Source organism: Pyrgilauda ruficollis, unplaced genomic scaffold, assembly GCF_017590135.1.
Source record: "Pyrgilauda ruficollis isolate IOZ18807 unplaced genomic scaffold, ASM1759013v1 scaffold23, whole genome shotgun sequence".
Lineage (NCBI taxonomy): Eukaryota > Metazoa > Chordata > Aves > Passeriformes > Passeridae > Pyrgilauda > Pyrgilauda ruficollis.
This window is the reverse complement of record NW_024522539.1, coordinates 9,648,950-9,670,723: the sequence shown is the minus strand read 5'-3', so window position 1 is coordinate 9,670,723 and position 21,774 is coordinate 9,648,950. Positions and strand designations below refer to the sequence as shown.

Below are 21,774 nucleotides of genomic sequence, written 5' to 3'. Positions count from 1 at the left end.
CACCTGACAAGGTGTAGAAGTCCTTGTTCCTGGATGATCTACATGTTAAAGTTATGTATGAGTTAAAAGGGAGTCTGGATAAGTTCACATATAAAAATCTGTTGGTAACTAAGGGTGCAGAACTGACATTCAGCCTAGGGAACTCCTGATCAAAATATCAAGTCCTGGGGAAATAAGATCTTTACTTGGCCTTTGGTTCATACTAAGAACCCACTTTCAGATACAAGATACAGGACTAGAAGTGGTATTGGTTTGATCTGCAGAGGCTGCTTTTGTCTTCATATATTCTCTATTTTTATTCTGGCTCAAGTCTTTTAATGGATTTTATCCAGCTGACAAGCCCTTACTTACTTACAGGCACATGCTCAGGCACAAGATGGGATTCTGGGCTTGTCCTGGGCAGGGCCAGGAGAGGGACTTGAAGATCCTTGGGAAGTTCCTTCCACATCAGGATATTCTGTGCTTATATGCACTTCCCTTCTTGGCTAGGTTGTTGGGTTCTTTGGGGGCTTTTGCAGAGGGGTGAGATCAAAGGAAACATCTCCTGATGTTTGAGCTTTTTGAATTACTATATTAAATATATCACGTTGCTTGTTAGATGACAGCTTAGGACTTAGTGTCTGCATGATGTAGTTTACATGGTCTAGTTAGTCCTGCAGGAACAACTTCCTGAAACAATACTACAGAAATTCAGAGGGCAGTAACATATGTAGACCTCACAATAGGTGAGCTAAGGAAATTTTTAATTTATCTAAGTAGTTTTTTTGCAGAGTCATAATGTTACTATTCAGACCCATTTTAACTACGATTTTAGTATCTCTCTGTTCCACTTCTCATTACCATCATATGAATAAGATTTTAAATCTACCCTGAAACTGTTTCCATGAGACTATATTCTTTACAGAATAAGCCACAGTGCTGGAAATAGGGAGGTTTTTGAATTCTCATTTCAGCTTTGAGACTGATTCACATGACTTTGAACAAATCATGTAAGTATCTGTGCTGTCTCTAAGTTGAAGATAACAGCAGCCTTATAGGAATGCTTTTAAAGTAAACTATGTAAAATTCTATGAAGATTTAATTGTGATTTACTAGTATTTTTGAAATACTGTTTTAGGGATGGAAAAGCATGCTAATGAACCTTGAGTGCATAGAACAAGTTATGTTTTATGGCTGGCTCAAAGTGGTCTGTCATATGAATCAGAATGTGTGGGATGCAAGTGGAGTCTATGTGCAGATGGGGTTTATTCGTTCTCTGTATTTCTCATGGTGCTCATGAGGAACAAATATCTGCCTTCATCTAGTTCAGTGAGAAAGCCTGTTCTAGGACTTCTGCAGAACTCCATATGCTAACATTGTTTATTTTATACACATAACAATTGTATCTGGAAGTCTACCAAGGTGTGCCAGGCCCCCTCTAACCTACCAGCCTGACAGGTGATGCTGTGGTGCAGCCTGGGTTGTACTTCCCCTAAATGTGACTGTGAGAATGCTCTGAGTTACTTCTCTGCAGAAACTGCAGCACATCCAAGAGGGAAGTTCTGTGCCCAGGTATTCATTTGAGATGTTGCCAAGTTCAGTGAAATCTGGGATCTGAGAAGCTCTGTATTTTTACAGATCAGACGTACACTGAAAAGATATAAATAGCAGATGATCCAAACAGTTCCTGCCCTAAAGAGCTTCTGGGTGTTGCAAGTTGAATGGAAATAAGGCATTGCTGTAAGATAGGCAAAAGCTATTTCCTTTTATTACATGGCTCTCACAGACTTTTTTCCTTAGAGATATTTTCCGTGGAAGCCTAAACTCTAAGAACTTGTGTAGTAAAATGGGGATTTTTTCACTTTCTAGTAATGAAGTCACACATATTTATAGCATTATCATGTAAGAATCCCAAGTAACCATTACTAATTAGAAAGAGGGGGAAGATACTCCTCATTTTATTGAGGAAATGGAGCCGTGATGAATTAAAGGGACTTTCCCTGACTCACAAGAAACTTAATGTGGAGCTAGAAATTGAGCCCAGACCTCCTGAAATTCAGTTCACTGTTTCAGTCATATGACCATCCTTTTCCAAGTATCAAATATGTACACAAGGCTCTCCAGTTTAGTCTTCACATTAGTTTCCAATGAAACTTTGCCCTTTCACTCATTTCACCAAAAAGGCAAACATTTGCCCATTTTTCTCAATAGTAAGTAGAAACTGCTCTCTATAGAGATGACAATTTCCTCTCCATTCACATGCTTCTCATCCTCATATTAAAGCCAGCCTGTGTCAGCAACGGCCTGTTTAAATTAGAAACCAAATAATATTGCAGGGATGCCTTGGGCTGTCTTGTGGAGAGGGTTCTTTGCAACCCTTGCCAGTTACTACTTGGTGGTCCTGCCAATCCTTGCTAAGTTTCAAAACAGAAGTTGCTCAAGCTGGAGCAGCGCTGCTTGCCCGGCATACGCAGCTGGACAGCTGGAGAGCCGGGACCCAGTGAGGCCTGGTGCTCAACCAGGCACAGTTCACCAGACCTTGTAAAGGGACAGGGGAGTGGCACTGTCCTAATTGTTAACATTCCTCCTCTGCAAGACTTCTCCCGATACTCATTTAATAAGCCTAGGCTCATGAAGTCTAAACAATTTAGGCAATCAAGTGGTAGCTGATGTGTATGTGGAGATAGAGATGCAGCCAGACTAAGCGAAGAGTGAAATGCCTAATTTCTGACTTTGCCAAGCTTTATCTGGCAGTTGCAGATGAAGTAATAGCTCAGGCAGCTGTGCCCAAGAACAGAATTTATGCTGGGAGTACCTCAGGAGCTGTACTTCAGGCCAGGTTTGCAAGCCACAGCTCCTACTTGAGTGCGCACGGCCCGTCTGCCAGCGTGGTTCTTCTCACACAGTGAGTAATACTGATAAGCTCCAGCCTGAAAGCTCCTGCCAGTGGCAACAAAAATTAGGGATGTGGTATTGCTGTGGTCTCAGGGAGACAAAAAGGCAGATTCAGCAGAACTGACTGAAACATGCAGGTATTCCTAAGTCACAGCAACAGTTGTTTGTAAATAAGTACGCTGTCATATGTAGAAAGGAGGGAGCATGTAGAGATGCTGTGTGTGTAGGTTTGTTATTTTCTGTGCAGCTGTTGCTGAGTATTTTAGCATTAAAAAATGGGGAAAAGCATTATTGCCTTCATTAGCATTTCATTCAGAATTATTTTCAGCTCATAGTGGAGCAGGGAGATATGGTAACTAGATGTTAAACTTTCATTGATGGGATGAAGAGATCTGAGGTTCAAACTGGAAATGGGACTTGAGTGAACATGGGACAGGGAGGAAAAATGAATTTTCATGAACCTGGGAAATGGTTTTCGTTAAAAAGAAAGAGCACCACAACGCACAAAGTTTCTATAGTTTCTCAAGAAAAGTAAAAGAAACATTGTTTCAGCTCATCTTTAAAATACACAAAGGAAAGGCAGTGCCAAAAAGGAGAGTATTTTTACTGATTGTACTTTCAGTGTTCTCTTGTTAATGGTCTTTTTCTCATAAGAGGTCGTTTACCGTGTTGGATTCAAAGAGATCCACTCTGCATAGTTTTAGAATAACTTCATTAATGTTTTTTTGATAACTTCTGCTTATCAGCCTAAGGCTTATTGGCCATAACTGCATTGTGAGCTGAGTAAATTGGTTGTTAGTGCATTTGCAAACAGTTCAGCCTGATTACATTCATCTAAGCACCAATTTTACAGCTGTGTCAGTGGGGCCATTAGAGGACTTGAGCAAGCAAGCAGGCAGGCACCCTGCACATACCTCTCTCAGCATCGTGATTTACTGCCTCTATCTGCTGCCTTTTACAGCTGTGTGCTGGCTAGTGTCCCTGTCTTGCTGCTTAGCTTTTTTCAGTCCTGTAATGCTACATCCTTACTGTGGAATCTGAATCTGACTTTGCCACTGGAAAACGGCCTGTGGCTTTTCTAAAGTTCTTTTTCCATCTTCCTTGTGCTTAGAAAACAAACTGGTAGGGGTCATAATAGGTGGACACAAATCCTTTCCTTTTAACCCACTTATTTTTGACTACTCTGTGTTCTTTGACCATTTCCCAAGGTTTCTCTTGTGTTTCGATGTGACTTAGCCTGATGTCTGAAAGCTTTACTGTTAATTATTATTTTTGACAGTTACGACATTGATATTCCACCCTCCCATAGTATCCTCTGACCAGCAGGTATTAGAATGCACAAAGATATGCCTAAAATGTCACAAAGGAAAGGAATGCACATCACATATAGTTACGAATTAGTTCAGATAAGTAGAGTACAGTATCTCAAGGAGACACAACAAGCATCACTGACTTGAATATCTGCATGAGAAACAGTTTTGGAGTAATTTCTGATTATGGAGTCAGTACATTAAAACAATATGAAGTAATAACTTGCAATTTTTTGCTAAGCTGAGATTCACATGTAGATGGATTAATCTAATTAAATCAACAAAACATTGGCTGTTGGGATGGAAGGATTTGAAGTGCACAAGGAAGGTGGGAGGAGGACACCTACAAGAGCTAAGTGTCTAAACAAGGATACTCTGAAAAGCATTTGGCTATGGTGGTCTTCTGGAGGCTGAGTAGTTGCTTCTTTTTTGCTTCAGAATAAAAAGGGAAAAGGGGCCATGTGGCATCCTGGTTGATAGCAGCTTATGTTATTTGACTTGTAAGAGATAATAGTTTCAGAACTCTGACATTGTTTCCTTTGTTTTCTCACTAATTAATATGTAAGCAGAATAAAAGTGTCATCCTTAACTGTGGCTGAAGGTTCATTTGTTAATATTTTTTCAGGTGGAACTCGCAGAAATTTGCACGAAGAGTGAACGTTACATCGGCACAGAAGGTGGAGGGATGGACCAGTCAATCTCTTTTCTGGCAGAAGAAGGAACTGTATGTCTACCTTTGTAATCTAAACTAACAATGTAATATTAATTTATGTAAGCAAAATAAACCTTCATTAGTGTCATGAAGAAAGACAAGACTAGAAACTGGAATACCCTAATAAGCAGTATAAGCACCATTGGTATACAATGAATCAGGAATTAAACTCAAAAACTTGGGTACAATCGAGTACGACAAGTTTGAATTAATATGATGAGGAAAATCAGAAATGGCAAGGAGGAAGGAAAAGATGTGGGGAAAGATCTACTCTAGAAGGGCACCAGGTTCCACTATTTGGCTAATTCATGCTGAACTTAGAATGTTTCCCATATAATGAAATCTGAATGGTCGGCATGCCTTGTATTCAGTGCAAATGGGATAATTATTACAAAAATGCTTTCTTGAAACTTCTTATAACCAAACAGTTCTAGGAAGTTTTGCCAGGTTCAGTTACAAAGACAATGGAGACTTTTTTTTCACCAGTTTTGCTAATTCCAGACAATTCTGTGGCTGGATTTTGAAGCAGAAGGCATTCAGCAGTCTTAAATGTGGTGACAGAAGGTGAACTAGCTGTGATAAACAGGACCTGCCAAGTTATGCATGAGTGCTTGCAGTGGAATTTACAGTGAGGTTCATCTGCTGTCCCAGAAGGTGCACATGACTGCAACTGTTCAAACCTCAGACCTGTCAGAATACTTTTATTGGAATTAATGTAGTGTTTCATTACATTCTTTACTTTCCTTATGATTGTGGCATTATATCTCTACAGCTTTTGTTCCTTAATGACATGTCTTGGATGGGCTTACACAGAAAAAAACCTATTTCCTAGAATTACACCAAACATTTAATGCCATCATGAGACACATGTATTTTCAATTTCACATCACCTGTACCTACTCTACACCTTTCCTTCATGTTTTTACTGTTAGTGCTAAAAACACAGGACATGAATAATGAAAGAAGGAAGCAGCATATTATCCTGCCATACACAGAGATGATTATGTAAGTGGAAGCTTTTCTGATATATAGCAGTGGCGACCAAAAAGACAAAGAAAACGTTAGAACGGATGAGAAAAGAATTGTGAACAAACCAGAAAAATATTCTTGCTTCAGTGTACTTGCAGCTGAATGCAGCTTTAGCCTCCCATCTTAAAAAACCAAGAAAAGTACAGTAAAGGACACTGAGGATTATCAAAGTTGTTTTTTTAAACATGAGCATTGACTGAGCAATTAAAAACTTTTCAGCTTGGAAAAGAAGAAGCTTTGAGGGTGATACTTTGTAAATTCCTTAAACAAGTAAAGAGAAGGTAAATGGAGGATTCAATGTTTTTCATCACTGAAGAACTAATAGAAACACAGTGACATTAGCAAGCAGCTTGTAAGAAACAAACAAGGAAGTTAGGGTTTTTTTCCAAAACATTCATGTTAAATTGAGAAATACCATACATTGTGGAAGGCAAAAGTTTTAAAAGGATTCAGTAAAGACCTTTGTGGATACACTAAGAGAGTATTAAACTATATGCAGCTATTTAACATAATACTCAGATATTTCTTCCAGTGTAAGTATAACCATTGTAATCTTTGCTTATGGGAATCTGGAAAAACATGTCCCTAGAAAAGATTGCTTTGTATATGTTCTATTTTTATATTCCCCCTAAGTAGCCATTTATGGCTACTGTCAGAATCAGGACACTAGACCAGCTTAGTGGCACATTCTGCTCTAATGTAGCAGATCTTAAAGGGTATATTTAAATGTAAGCAAGTCTGTCTGTCTTGATAGTAATTCTGTGATGGGGTCCAGAATCTCAATGGCAGGGAGTAACACATATGCTGTACATAATGTACAAGCAGATTTGTCATTGTTTATTTAGCACTCTAGCTGCTCAAGGGACTCTCTGGGAGTGAACAATGCCAAAACCAGTAAGATGTCCCTGCTTGCACAGTTACAGTCTATTCTAAGCCAAAACAGGGCACATGATTTACAACTTAACCCAGTGAAAAACCAGATGTGAATTTAATCTCTTGATTACATTACATCCTGAATTATTTAATTAATGGATGCCTAACTTATTCCATGAAAAGGTCACAAATGTTGGGAACATCTTACACAGCTTGTGTAAGCATGTGTGAGGCAAGGCAGTCTCTTATGTCAGAAAGGAAGAAACAGTAACTACATTCTTACATATAGTTTTATTTAGTTGCTTGGTTTGATTGTCTGTATGTACCATGATCCTAAAATGCTGGTACCACATTGTACCTCTGTACTAATGTCACTGTGGTGCAAAATGAGAAGACTGAGGGGGAGATGGACATTGATGAAGGGGCAGGGAATGCAAAGACCCTTATTTCTAGTGGCATGCACATTAGCTTCAGCCAGGCCTGGTACTTCTCTGCAGATCAAAGTGAAACTGTTGTCTTAAACAGGCAAGAAAAATAGGTTGGGTGGGGTTCTGTAAAATGCTGAAAAAACCCAAAGACTTAATGGAAACATTTTAAAATCCAGCTACAGGGAAGGGTTTGAAATGTATGTGTAACTTGACCAATGAGGTTAAATCTCTTTTCTGGCTGTTTCATGTCAGTTTTCTTTCCTCAACTGTGCCTGGATTTTCAAGAGAAAAAACATGCAAATTTGCATTTGATTTATAGAACTAAGTGCACTGTTAGCCAGTAGTAAATTAAAACTAACCATTCATTTTTCTTTCAATAGGCCAAGTTGATAGAGTTCAGTCCACTGAGGGCAACTGATGTTAGACTTCCAAGTGGAGCAACGTTTGTTATTGCTAACAGTTGTGTTGAAATGAATAAAGCAGCAACTTCTCATTACAATATTAGGGTAATGGAGTGTCGGCTGGCTACAAAGGTAACACATGGCTTATGTCAAACTCTAATGAAACCTTCATCTAAATATGTGCTTTTTTCCAATTCTGACCAGTTGTGTCTTTCACACCTGGCTAGGTGCTACTCTTAGTATAATTTTTCTTTCCAGAACCAGACACTTCCATATGCAGGAGCAGAACTCCTGCTGAGCTTAATGGAAGTGCAAGGATTGTGTCCTTATATAGAAAATTATGTGATTTAGTTGTATTAAATTCATTTTTATTATATTTCAGTGGAGGAAATAAGGCTCTTTTTCAGAAAAAAAAATATTCCCAGTTAATAAGATAGACTGGTTCTAATTAAAGGTAATTAATGACAAATAATGGAAAGCAACCAGTATGGTCATGTGTTTATATGTTTATATGTATATATGGCAATAGATGTGTATTTTCTAGGATTTAGAGAGCATCCAAGCTAATAGTTGAAGGCCTGGAAGTAATATTAGAAATGCTGAATAGCAGCATGTATCTCAGTGTAAAGTTTAAAAACAGGCTTGAATGAAACCCCAACATTTAGGATGTACTGCCAGTTTACAGCTTGAAATGATCTCTAAAATGTGTGGAAATTGAACAGGGGAAATCTGCTTTAATTCTGGATTTTGTATGTTTAGGAGTATGTAGATATAGGGTTTGATTTGAGTTCTTCATGGGAAGACGGTACATTTTTCTTTGATAAGAGTAAATGAGGAGTAAGCATAAAGATTCACTGCAGTTGTACCCAATACAGGGTGGGAAAGAACAGAATGTGGGTCACAAAGTCTAGAAGAAAGCTTTGAAAAATGCAGTGTGGAACTCCTTGCCACAGAACATTAGACCAATATCTGACCATTATTCAAAAGTACTTTGAACATCTGTTGGCATCATGATTCCATTAAAAATTTTTTTTTTACAAGTTTTAGTTAGTGCTAAAAAAACAGTTGAAGATCTGATCAGACATTGACAAAATGTATTATAAAATAATGTGCTGAGATATTTTCTGAGGAGGGAAGCTAGACTTCAGATGACTTTTTAAATGGGCTTTAAACTCAAGTATCAAAGGAATAGTTGCATTTCAGTTGTATCTAAGACATGGTAAAAGAAATAGCACCAATGACCATGGTTAAAGATGTTGTCACTGAAGTTAATAAGGTTTTTAAGCCATTAAGAAAATGAAGATAAGGACCTGTCTATTTTTAAGTTCTGTTATAACAGATAAATCTCTAATTTGGGATTGCTAATGGACAAAATATACGTTTTTAAGAGGAGCTTATTTCTTTTGTAAATTCTTTTTTTTTTTGCATAAGCAATAGAGAGCCTTCACAGATAATCTATTCTAAAAGGCACTGTACAATGAGTGCATTAAGCTGTGTGAGCTTTTGAAGTTATTGTTCCATATACCAGACTTTGTGAATTGAATCACAGTTTTCTAAATGGCTTTAAATTATTAGTCCTGTACAGTATACTGAAGAGGTAGTAAGGAAACATCTTTTCTTTTACATTCCTGTTAGCTATGATGCAATCTCTAAAAATGTACTTTTAGCAGATGCTCAATTGTAAGGAGACTAACAACATACACCTGTCTGTTTTTAAACATATGCTACCCAGATGGAAAGCTGCACACACTATAAAAATACATTGAGCCAGGAAAAGTCTGTCTTTAGGGAAGAGGTCACAGTGGGGTGAAGGAGGACAGGTATGTAAGTGGAAACAGCGAAGTCTTTTAAGCACCATTAAGCTAATGGAACTATGAACTAACGTGCTGGGCCTTGCAATCATGCTTTAAAAGAAATTCTCATTCTAAGTGCCTTAGGATAGGTTCTTTCCCCCTTTTCTGCTTTAGGTCATTCTAGAATTTCATCCTGCTTTACTGCATAGGTAAAGATGCCAACAGGACATATCCCTCCTAGCATTAGTGTAGAACACTTTGCTATCAGTCTGTTCTACAGCAAGTTCTTGATCATTCTGGCAAATTATCTTTCTTAGATGCTGTTTCTTTCCCTTCCCTCTAGAGGATCGTTCTTTTGCCTTTCTCTTCCCCTTTCTCAGTTCTTGTAGCAGGCCCTGAGTGCTCTCCTGCACTCTGTCACAGTGAGTTTCCAGTTTAAAGACGTTTCCTGTCCCTCCCCGGCTGGCGAGAGCAGGGCTGGGACGCCGCGCTCCCCCTGCTTCGCCCTCAGCGTGGTGTGGGGCCAGCAGTGTCTGCACAGCCACCTTCAGCTCCTGGGCACAGTGCTCAGGTGCTGTTATAGAAATCTTATGTCTAAGGAAGTGATGCTGCTATAAAAGTATTCCTGGAATTACTCCTAGTCAGACTTTCTTGTATTTATATTTGTCCCATCATTTACCAAGTATGTTTTCCTCTCAGTTACTTAGAGTTCTCCAGTGTGCCTATGTTGAACAATAAAGAACAACAAAGCCCAAATATTCTACATCCAGGCAGTTAAGAGCTGCTTGATGTCCGTATCTTTAATCAGTCCAGTCAGAGAACATCAAGAAAATATCCAGCTGTGGGAGAAATATTTGGATTAGTTTTTGTACATTAAAGAGATGGCATTTTTTTCCCATTTCTGTTCCATGTCCATTACAATTCATGCTGCTGCAGCTAGACTGTTTTCAAAAACCATTTCTGTTTGCCCATAATACTTTTCCCAGTGCTGTTAGAATCAAAACTTTGCTATAAGCAGGACAGACTTTTCCAGCAAAGCTGTGCCCGCTGGCCCAACGGGGTCAGTTTCCTTTTGGAACATTTGACCTGTAAAACCCCACTGTAGCTGGCTTGCCTGAAATACAGCATCTCCCTTGAAGAAATGGGAACAGATGTGACAATGCATGTGGCATATTTCTGCAGGGGATTATTTATTAGAAAAGGAAGTACAAAAAATTTTATAGCCTTATAGAATACTATTGTTTGTAAATTCTGTTTAACTCCTTGTAATAAAGTCCACGGGATTCTGAATATTGGGATTAAAGCATCAGGAAAATAATTTCCATTCATTTAGCACTTTGAAGAAGATGCATATGCACTAACATATATTTAAGTAAAATGAAGCAGTAATTTTTATTCTAACTTAACAGTAAGTAAGCTAAAATACAAATTACATAAAGACTGTAGAGTTCTAGGTATTCAGAGCCTTTAAAAAGGAGGCCAGAAGTGACTTAACCAGTCTTTTACAGAAAAAATTGTCTCACGCTGATTTCTGCATTAGGCACTAAACAGTTCTGTTTCTTTCTCTACCACTGAACTTGTAAAATTGTGTTTTAATGGAAACAAAGTTATATGATTAGGATTTTGTTTGTTTTGCTCTGCTGAGCCTCACATAAATCTCAGCAAGTCACTAGATGGCACCAAAAGTAGTTAATTTTTAGATACTGTAATAAAGCAAAACTGGAAGAGCCCCTGCAAAAAAAGCACTGTTGGGGGACAGTAAGAATCTACACCAGATAGCTGGGCAGCAGATCTGCTTCAATGTCATGCTGTAACTTTGCAGAAAGTAAATCAAATATTTTTCAGATATGTATGTAAATCCTACGACTTTTTTAACCCAGAAAATTAAATGGCTTAGCTGAATCAAGACAAATGATTTCAAACCAATCTCAGTCCAAACCCGTGCTTATTGAAAAGAATAAAACACGCTGGGTGAAATCCTGGCCTTGTTGATAAAAGGTTTGAATGCTGATTTGTATAGAAAAAGGATTTCATTCCCTGCCTTTTCTGTACTGGTTTAAACTCTTTCCTGACATACAGCTTGATCTGATCTAGAAGTTTTAAACTCAATTTAAATGGTGCAGCACTGGACATACACCATGTGCCTATGAACACAGTAAAATAACAATGCTGTGTACCTGCTAATCTTGGTTTTACTTTGTAATCTGTTGAAATTGCAGGTGCTATGTCAATGACCACTGACTATTCTTCTATAATTCATATCATCAAAATATTTCACCTTATGAGGAAAGCTGCTTTACCATTTTCATTAGACACATGGAAGCATCGACACATATTTCAGCCTTCCAGAGAAAAGCCTGTTGGACATTCTGTCTTTCAGGATTCTGGTGTGTTGTAGTAACGACTGTCAACTTCCAAAACATCACAAAGATACACAAAGCATGGCATCATTGCCAGGAGTGGGGAAAGCAGATCCATCTATAATTAATGAATATCACAGCAACCATGTAGGAATGGAACATATTCAGTCCTACATTGTACCATTCCTGTAATGGCTCAAAAATTCCTTTAAATTGGATGTTTAAGAAGGTACTTAAATTTAACTTAAAACTCCAGAGATTGAGAAAGGTTATGGTTATTCTCCCCACAAATCTTATGACCACTTTCATATTTTTAAGGCTATTATGAGAAAAGGTTGTAATGACAATCTCAAAAGTTCATCAGAAAATTCCAGGAGCGTATTGGAAATGTCAAACTAAAATGTTAGAGCAAATACTAATAGTATGGAAATAAACTTTTTAAGGACTTCTAGTGATATAACATCATAGCATTTGTATAAACAGTTGTCCAGATGGGATTTTAAAAGGTTAGTAAGTGCTTGAAGTAACAAAGTCCATGGAAGAGGATAAATCACTGATGTGATGTCACACAAATAATGCCAGTAGGGCTTTACAGACAGTATCTGATTTGTGGGAAGAATACCTGTCATTCACAGACCTTTAATATTAAATATATGTATTGACTACTCTGTACTGATAGTAAGTAGGTTCTGATGGTTCTCAATTAAGAAGTGAAAACAGAAAATGGGCCTTAAAGATATTTATGGACAACTAAAAGTTTTAAACAGGAAAGCACGATGTTTTTCTCTTTTCTTTGTTTTTTTTTTTTTTTTTAATTTTAGCTTCTCTCAAAGTCAAAAGGCTTGGAGTGGAGAAAAATGTTGAGACTCCATGATGTGCAAACCAAGCTAGGAGTTAGCCTAGAGGAAATGCTGACCATTGTGGAGGAGGTATTACATCCTGAGCCTTACAGCGCAGAGGAAATTTGTAAATGCCTGGGAATTAGCCTGGAGGAACTCCACTCTCAGATCCTTAGTCAAAACATGCAAGATGGTAAGCATATATGAAATGGTGGGGTTTACTGCACAATGTTTGTATTATATAAAAGTTTTATGCATTAATAAGTAGTTCGAGTGGAAGTCTTGCCAGAATACTTGGCTGGAATCTTGGTTGGGAAGTGAAAGAATTGATACCATTTTTTACTGATATTTTCATTCTAACTTCTAACTTAAAATAGAGCAAACTTTGATTTTGATTGAACTGTTCACAAAGTGATGAAAAAAGCAGATCATTTAACTGGTGTTCAAGGCCAGCATGGGTAGGCTTGTGCTTCTGTTCTTAACTGATAAATACATGATCACTTCCTAAAACAGTCACTGGGCAGCAAGTCTCAATCTTTCCTGAGAAAGTTTCTGTCACTATTACTATTTCTTTTTCTTCCAGGAAGATTTGGTGGAGATGAACAATTTACTATCTAAAGTGTTTCCCATGTGTTATTGTTTAGGATTATACCACGCAGTCATGAGCAGTGTCATACATTAAATGTATCCTGGATTCATACAGTAGGGTTGCTAATAATACCAATAATAGAGAATTTATGAAATATTTGTTGATTTTCATAACAGGTTTCCAATTGAGATCATAATCTTTCTGTAAGAACTATACAGAATCCTTCTTCCTTGTTTCCATTCTGTAGCATTAATACCTGTATTCTTTTGGAGTCAAATTACATCCTTATCAGTCCTTCCCAAGACTGCTTTCAGGAATATGTACATTGGATGTATATAGATCTGTAAAATACCTATCTATACTGACACTTGCTTAAATAATCCGTTCATCTGGAGTGATTGTAAATTTTATATATTAACCGAGGACCAGGTCCTGAATCTTCAACCTCTTTGGCACCCCAGTGGTATCAGACAGCATGAGACTATCTTATTGTCTAATTACACTGCCAGAAGACACCAGGATGGAATAAGATATCTTAAGCCAGCTCTTTATCTCCATAGAAAGAGTTTGGATAACTTTGTGCTGTCTGTTCATGAGGAATATATGAACCATGTACCTGCACTCTGCAGCATTTGCCTGGGAAACTGCAAGGTTGTAAATCTTACACTGTCCTTGCACTCTCCCCTTTATGAAGCAATGCAAGACTATTCACTTACAGATGTTTATACTCCTTATACCTGGTTTATAAAACAAAATTCTACAGTTCTACAAAATTGAGTTGCTTATACAAATTTTCTTGATTTTTTTTCAAAAAACAGAGTCTAGATGAAAAATTTAGACATAAAAGCCATAGAAGAAACTCAAAGGAAATTTTATACTGTAGCTCTGAATACCATTTGCAGATGTTTGCTGAACAGAATCTCTTAAACTTGCATGACCATGATTTCATTTGATAAGACCAGTTAAAAAGGATTATGCTGAAAGTGTTTTTGCATGCACAATATAAAATTAAATAACAGATTTCTGTAAAACATGCAGAAGAAACAAGACAGACCTAGAAAGAATCTAAATCTGCTGTGTTTGTTACACACTGTACAGATTACACATTATGTTGGCTTTGGAACACCAGAGGCTGTTTGAAGAAAACATTTTTCTTACTTCCTGTCCACTTTCCCACTCTATTTTAATGACAATGCCTGGCTTCTTCATGTGAGAGAGAAAGCATATTGTCAAATAAGTAACCTCTTCAGAGGATTTCAGAGTGTCATTGAATTTCTTTTTTCAACATGAAGAACAAACCATAACATTTAGGGGATCTTTTCATGCCCAGGGATTGTTACAAGTACTGTTTTGTATTGGCATTATGTCTCATGTTTAAGGATATAAAAGTGCTCTGTACATACTAACTTAGCCTTAAGTCCCGCTTCCCTTCCTCTACTCCTCCAGTGACAGTACTGTATACTTACATACAGTTTTATCACTATGTAAGGGTGACCAGATAAAAACTCCACATCTCAAAGGAACATTCTATGGACTGGCTTTGGTCAAGTCCCAGGCCAGGTCTGGAAGCCCACAGCAACTCTGCATCTCTTTTACAGCAAGTATTCAAGGATTTCTACAGTTCCCCACTGTACAGCCCATTCGTTCCCCACGTTTGGAGAAGTACAGATGGTGTATAAAGCCTCTCTAAACTTCTTGCAGTTGTTCTTTGGTCAACTCAAAATCCTGAGTTTAAAGCTCCCTTGCAAATGTTTACACATGGATTGCACTTGTGGCTTCTGAACATCTCTAGAAAAATAATATTTATTACTTTCTAAGGTGCACTGTGCCATAATTTTGGCTTGGACTCGACTGGTTTACAGAACACATAGTGTGTGGTGATTGTGGGACATTAAGTATTTATAAGCTTCGCCACAAAAGGATATTCTCCTGTAAAACACTGTATTCCTTTAACCATGAAATGTTTTTTCTTCTTAAATGAGGTATTTTTTAAACCCATTTTTCCTTTTCATATTAAAAAAAAAATTAATCTAATTCTGACATTTAAACCAGAGAATGAAAACACCATGGGAGGAGTAGGCATCCATTTGCTGTGTGGATTTGATTGTTTAACTCTTATTTGTCCCCTGGAAAGACAATTCTAAATCTGTGCTGTAAATTCCACTGGTGCTTGAACAGCCATTCCTGGGCATTGATGGTGACCTGAGTGCAGGAACAGTTTCACACTCCCTGCACTGATGGGTGTAGGTGAGGGGGTCTCGAGTGTTCTCTCAGGCAGCTCGGGGCACAAAAAGCTCTCTCTGTGCATCAGATGTCCTGCATCACCAGAAGTTACACCTCCAAACTGACGGACTTCAGAGCACTTTCCAGTTTAAGGGTCCAGGTGCCTAGTTCAGCCTCACCCTGATCCATGTCATGGAGAAATTTTGGACATACTACAGAAACAGAGATGTGGCTGCTTCAGGCAGATCCCCTACCTAGAGGATGGAGCTTTTGGGGTGTGCCACAGGTTAGGCACAGGAACTGAATAGTCCAGGTTAGTTGCAAAAGCCTTGTAAAGCCATCATTCCTCTGGAGGAAAAATCACTTTAAACCAGTAGTTATCATAATCTCAAAACAGGTGTCTGCTAAATGTGTCACCGAATCCAGCAATGACTTGCCCCTGGTTTATTTTCAGAAAGCTGGATTGCAAACAGTTACTTGAGCAGTCCCAGGAGAGTAACTGTTCCCCACTTCAAGTAGGGGGTTCACAATCTGGCTCAAATTAAAGCCATCTGGCAGCATTTTCTTATATACATTATGAGCCAGAAACCTTCACCCTCATCATGTTCAATCAGCAGGATGCCTAACAGAGAAGGGTACAATTCCACGTGAGTAATGGTGCTAGAAACTGTCCCCTACACAACTGCGTGTCCGTGAGTTTTTCCGGTTGTAAATCTCTGACAGTCCCATCAGCCATGTGTAGCTCATTAATCTCCAGTGAAATGTATCTTTAGAAGCTGCCAAAGCAACTAGAAAAAAACATATAGCCTGGAGAGGTTGGTCTTTAGCTAAAGGTCAGATAGAATTGTACAGGAAGCCTCTAAAGAAAGGAATCTGCTGAAGTTGAAGTTGTAACAAATAATATGAGTTGCTGAGAAGCCACAACATTTACTTATACAATAAAAAAAAAATTCCTTTAAATGAACTGGACAGGTTTGCACAATTTTTGTAAAGCTAAAATTATAAATATGACCATACAGTTGAAAATCCACAGTAAACATTTCTGTTATATTTAGTTAACCCACAATTATTTGGGTCTAATAGCCCAGATTTTTGTCTGTTAAGGGATTTTATATGGATTTTGGACAAGCTTTCATTAACATTAGTCTGCTGGGTCACAGCAACTTGGAAGGTTCTTGCTGCAGTGTTATCTGTTAGTGCCCTGGAAAATGGCACCATTCTTTCAAGGGCATTTGGTGGTTTGTAAGTGAACTGAATTTACCTGCTCATGAGTGACCTGACAGAAATCCTGTGCAGGAGCAAATCTCAGAGAACTCAGAACCTGAAGTGGGAGAAACCAGGCCTTTATTATTAGTTGAGTGGATTACAAAAGTATATTTACATTTTTGGTCTAATTAAGTACCTTATTCCATACATCATAGTAGCCTTAAGGATCCATATGCTTTTAAGAATCTGGCATTAGTTCCCTAACCCTGCTTTTTATGCTCTCCTTTGAGCACCACAGAAAGTGAGACCATATAACCCAGTTCTTTGCAATCCTGCAAGGGTTTCTTTGAGGGCTTCAGTTTTTCCTCTTTCAAATCACTCCAGCCTTGGCTCAGATATAAACCAATCAGGTGTGGGCCCTCTGGTTTTGTTTCTTTTAACTGTGACTGGCTTAGGAAATGAGTGAGTATGGCTCAGGAAATCAGTGAAGCCAATATACAAGCTGTGATGTAGCAGACAGATTCCAGTATAAATGTGACTTTTAGAAATATCATCTGTACTCTATCCTCTGTTAGGTAGAGAGGGTTTGTTTGGACTACCCATCCAAACAGAAGAGATAGAAGAAGGTTTCTGTATTATCAGAGGCATTTGGTGTTGAAAGCTGAAAATACGTGAATCATTTCATTATTTTGGAATAAGGCTTAGAGAGTATCGAGCTGTTTGCTGTCCTGAAGATAATTTTGCTTGAAAAGAAAACTGCCTGAGAAGAAAAGCAAGCTATAACAAAAATTTTTAAACACAAACATATCTTTTCTGAAATAAAATGCTGCGTGTAACAGAGCAACAGCTAATGCCAGGATCCCAGCCTTTAACCGGTACTCATGTGGTAAACGTCTGCAAAGGACTCTGCAAATAACACACAGCCACTCTCTGCTGCCTGGAAGGAGCGTGTTCCCAGCCAGAGGAAGCTGTGTCAAGGTAGCAAATTCCCCCTCCACTGAGAGGCTCTCCCAGAGCCAGCACTGCCCAGGACACAGCTCAGGTCCCCTGGCTGGCAGCCAGAGCCCAGCGCCCATCGTGGTTGCCAATTCCTGACATGACGAGCACAACACAGCCCCAGAGATTTTAAGGTAATCTGGCCAGTAGAGCATTGCTCTACCAAAGGGTGGTCTCCGAATCAATCACAGCCTTTGGCAAGTCTGTGGCCTGACAATTGAAACCAGACATGTTTTCAGTTCATTCTTTGGGTTACTACTGTTCGATGGTGATTTACAAGAGAGTGTGAGCTATGGCAATCTCTCACGCAACTTTAGATATTCCCTAAACGAATGCACATTTAGAAATCTCCTTGCTCTAAAACAATGCCTCATAAGAAAAGAATATTTAAAGAGAAACCATCCTTAAAAATAGGCCAAGCTGCCTTTCTTCAGCATTCAAAAATAGAGGCACCACTTTGCAAAACACAGTGCAACTAACTCCAGCAGCAACAAAATCAGAAACTAAAATATGCTCTTCCTGTGTGATACTCTCAAGTTCATGGTTCTGGGGGGCACTCAATTTTCTCATTTCTGTCCTAGTTTGAAACGCTTTCAGAAGGCCTGTTCACAAGACAAACAGCACAGGGTTTCTCAGTAGCAGGCTGTATTGAATTACAAAATAAATAGGAGCAGAAGCAATATCAGCAGTAGCAGAACACTGCTATGTTTAATGTTTCTGTCTCATTTTAGACTAGTTGTGTCTCAGCACTATTTTCAGCATTTACAGTTGTGAAATACTCTGGAGGAAAAAAAAAAGGCATTATAGAGGTGCTGATGAGTTTTAGTCTGTGAGGGTTGCTGCCTGGAGTGTACAACACGAGAGACTTCATACTGGACCTAATTTTATTTCCAGTCTTTCAAGGAAGATTTCTACATGTATTTGCAAATCGAGATTACTGAAAGTGTCAGAAGTGGTTCCAGAAGTTGGCAGTCTCCACAGAACAGCCAAGTAGAAACTCTGTGGGACTGGGTCAGACAGCAAGTTCTATTTTAAATACAGAGCTGGTCTTGCTTCTCCTTTTACCTCTATTTGAGTGTTTTATCAGCCATTTTAGAAAGCAAGAGAGACCGGGAGTTGAATTGAGAGAGAAACTTCTTCTAAAGAAGAATTTACATGTAGAAAAAAAAGAAGATGAAGGATATTCTGAAGTGGTCTAGCAAGGCTTTGCTGTGCTAAAATAAGGAAACAGTGCAGTAGGTGCTCCATATGGAAGTTAAAGTCCATTAATATTTACCACCCAAACAGCTCACACAAACCAATTTAGTCATAAATTAAATTATGTCATGCATGCTTCTGGTGAACAATACTTCCTAAATAGTAGCCATGGTATTAAAGCAAACAGAACTATATTGGGAGAGGAAAACAATGAACTGCAGCACAAGCTTGGGAACAGCAGATCAATTCTCAGATATTAGTTGCAAACCAAACCTTCCTGTGAATATGGGTGGCTTGTGGTGTCTTTAACCACAGCCATCTCCTTCCTTTTTATGCCCCATTATTCAGGCTTGATGGAGGTCTCTACACTAATGGCCACACAGGTTTGGACACGCCCCTGACCATTCCCAGCAGAACTGCTTTTTTATGGCACAATAAAAAAGTTTAGCCAAAATCCTTGCACTAGTCTTTGATCTTAGTAGGTCAGTACTAACCTGTCTGGGCTTGGCATCTCTGCACATTCACACAGGCAGCACTAACACTTTGACAAGTAACCTGTACCAAAAAGAAATCCTGAAAACCAAAGTGAAAGCACCTGTTCTCTTCACTGTACCTTTAATCCAGTATTAACTATAGTCACAGTGAGCCTGCATTGTTAAGAAAAGAAAAAAAAAATTGGGTGGTGTTTTTTGTGGTTTGGTGGTTGTTTTTTTTCAAGGAAAGGTCCATCTGCACAGTTCCATAATTGCTGCAGATTTGGCCTGGAGCAGCCACACACAAGGCCCTGGGCCAGCAGGTGCTGGCTGACAGCTGCCTGCAGGGCACTGGGGACCCTCCAGGTGTTCTGCTGCTGTTCTGCCTCTGTTCTGCTGCTATTTGAAAACCTGAAAGCTTTAGATTAATGCCCTAATGCTGTCACTGCCAACCCTTAAGCTTCTGCCTTGCCTCTGCAAACTAAGACAGACTGAGCCTGTTCAGTGGTACAGGAAATAACCAGAGCATGTGTGTGAAGCTGTCAAAATGAAAAAGGATGTGTACATTGCATTTTGATAACCTCTAAACATTATGTTTTATTAGGGCTTTTAAAGAAGATGTAGGTGAACTTTTGCAGAAGACTTTCAGCCTAGAGAGTTCTCATATAAAGGATAAATTGCTAAAAAACCACAATTCTGTTGTATTTTTGTATTTTGCTTTTGTAGTAAATAATAATGCAGTTTTCTTTTTGTGTAGTTTCCACCTTTAAGTTATACCAGCGTGCAAAGCATGTGTACAGTGAAGCTGCCAGAGTGCTGGAATTTCAGAAGATTTGCTGTGAAGCACCTGCCAACGCACTCCAGCTGCTGGGAGAATTAATGAAGCAGAGCCATATCAGCTGCAGGGAGATGTATGAGTGCAGCTGTCCTGAACTGGACCGCCTGGTCGACATCTGCCTGTAAGTTCTGACCACAAGGAAGAGTAATCGTCTGTGGAGAATACGGTTCGAATTGAGGAGAAAACATGACATCCTTGGCTATTGCAATCTTAAAATGAAAGTATTCTTGTCTCTTCTTACAAAATTAATCTCCTGCAGGGACATTACACGGTCAATTGTTTCCCTGCTGACATCTGTGTAATACTTTCAGATGAAAGCTACGGTTTATGGCTTTATTACAGATTTTGCTTTTGGACTGACTCATCGTCACAAGTGTTATGTTAGACTGTTTGCTACTTTTTTTTAAGTTGCAGAAGAAGTCATAAGTGGTTTTCTTAAAACATCATCTTACTTGTTCTATCTGAACTGTTACTTTTTCTTTGTTTCTTAGAATTATAGTGCCATAGAATGATTTGGGTTGGCAGGGACATTAAAGATCATTGTGTTCCAGCTCCCCTGCCATGGGCAGGGACACCTTGCACCAGACCAGGCTGCTCAGAGCCATCCAAACTGGCCTTGAACACTTCCAGGGATGGGGCATCCACAGTTTCTCTGGGCAACCTATTCCAGTGCCTCACAACTCTCATATGAAAGAATTACTTTCCAATATCTAATCTAAATCTACCTTTTTCATGTTTCTTGACCATTTCAGTACTGCTGCCACAGGAGTTCCAGGGCATAAACAAGCTGTTCTACAATCTTAGGTTGTCTTGAAAGTATAATGAAATATATTGAAATGCCATTTGCATTTTTTCAATTAAGAAATAAGTTGTCCAGAGTATTAGATAGGTTGGACAGCATTTCACTGTTTAAGAAATAAGTGTGCTGTTACAGGGGTTGACACTCTGCTTCTCTCTGTGCTGTCTGAGCTTTCCACATATAATTAAGTCCCCATCTCTGCCCCAGCATTAATCTTTCAGCTGTGATCCCTTCCCAACTCAGTTTGGTCATGAGGAAGTTTCAATTCAAAGCACATTCTCTGAGTGCCATTTTGTCCCTTCTCTTGTCTCACATATAGGTTGTTGTGGTATCAGGCTGTTGTTTCCATGGCTCAGCTACAGGGGACAATGGGACCTGGTACAATCGAGTGTTAATCCACAAAGTGAAAACAAGCACTCAGTACTCACATCCTACACAGCATTTCATCCCTCCCACAGTGTCACCATCAAACAATGGACATATTTCAGTCCTTCCTTATTTCTCTTTTTCTGGTATATTTAATCACAGAACAGACACCTGATGCTACTTTTCATCTAAATCCAGTGCCTATAGAAGGAATTTAGTGGTTGGTGACCATTTTAACAATGGCTGGGGGAAATAAACAGTTGCCCAGCTGGGCTGTCCTACCTCTACTCCATCCCTGTCTCTGCCTCAGCCACCCTGTCCCTCCTGCTCCCCACAGTCCCACAACGGCTCCGTGGTGATGCCACCCTCCTAACTTGTGCCCCTAATTGTTCCTTCTTCTCCTTGGAGAAGGGTGTGCTTAGTTTGGGAAACTGCCCTAAGCCAGAACATTACTGGCCTGCTAGAAGG

At 39.0% G+C, this 21,774-nt stretch overlaps 1 protein-coding gene across 3 annotated transcripts in view; it reads left to right on the top strand.

Moving 5' to 3' along the window:
* Positions 1–21,774, top strand: part of GALK2 (galactokinase 2) — a 46,727-nt gene that overhangs the window by 19,192 nt on the left and 5,761 nt on the right. For 2 of the 3 annotated variants that reach the window (XM_041469266.1, XM_041469265.1), the window contains exons 6-9: positions 4,810–4,908; positions 7,607–7,759; positions 12,602–12,812; positions 20,061–20,262. In XM_041469266.1, the coding sequence (XP_041325200.1) occupies positions 4,810–4,908; positions 7,607–7,759; positions 12,602–12,812; positions 20,061–20,262 (665 nt within the window). The remainder of the gene's footprint in view (positions 1–4,809; positions 4,909–7,606; positions 7,760–12,601; positions 12,813–20,060; positions 20,263–21,774) is intronic. The other variant, XM_041469267.1, reaches the window with a different exon arrangement.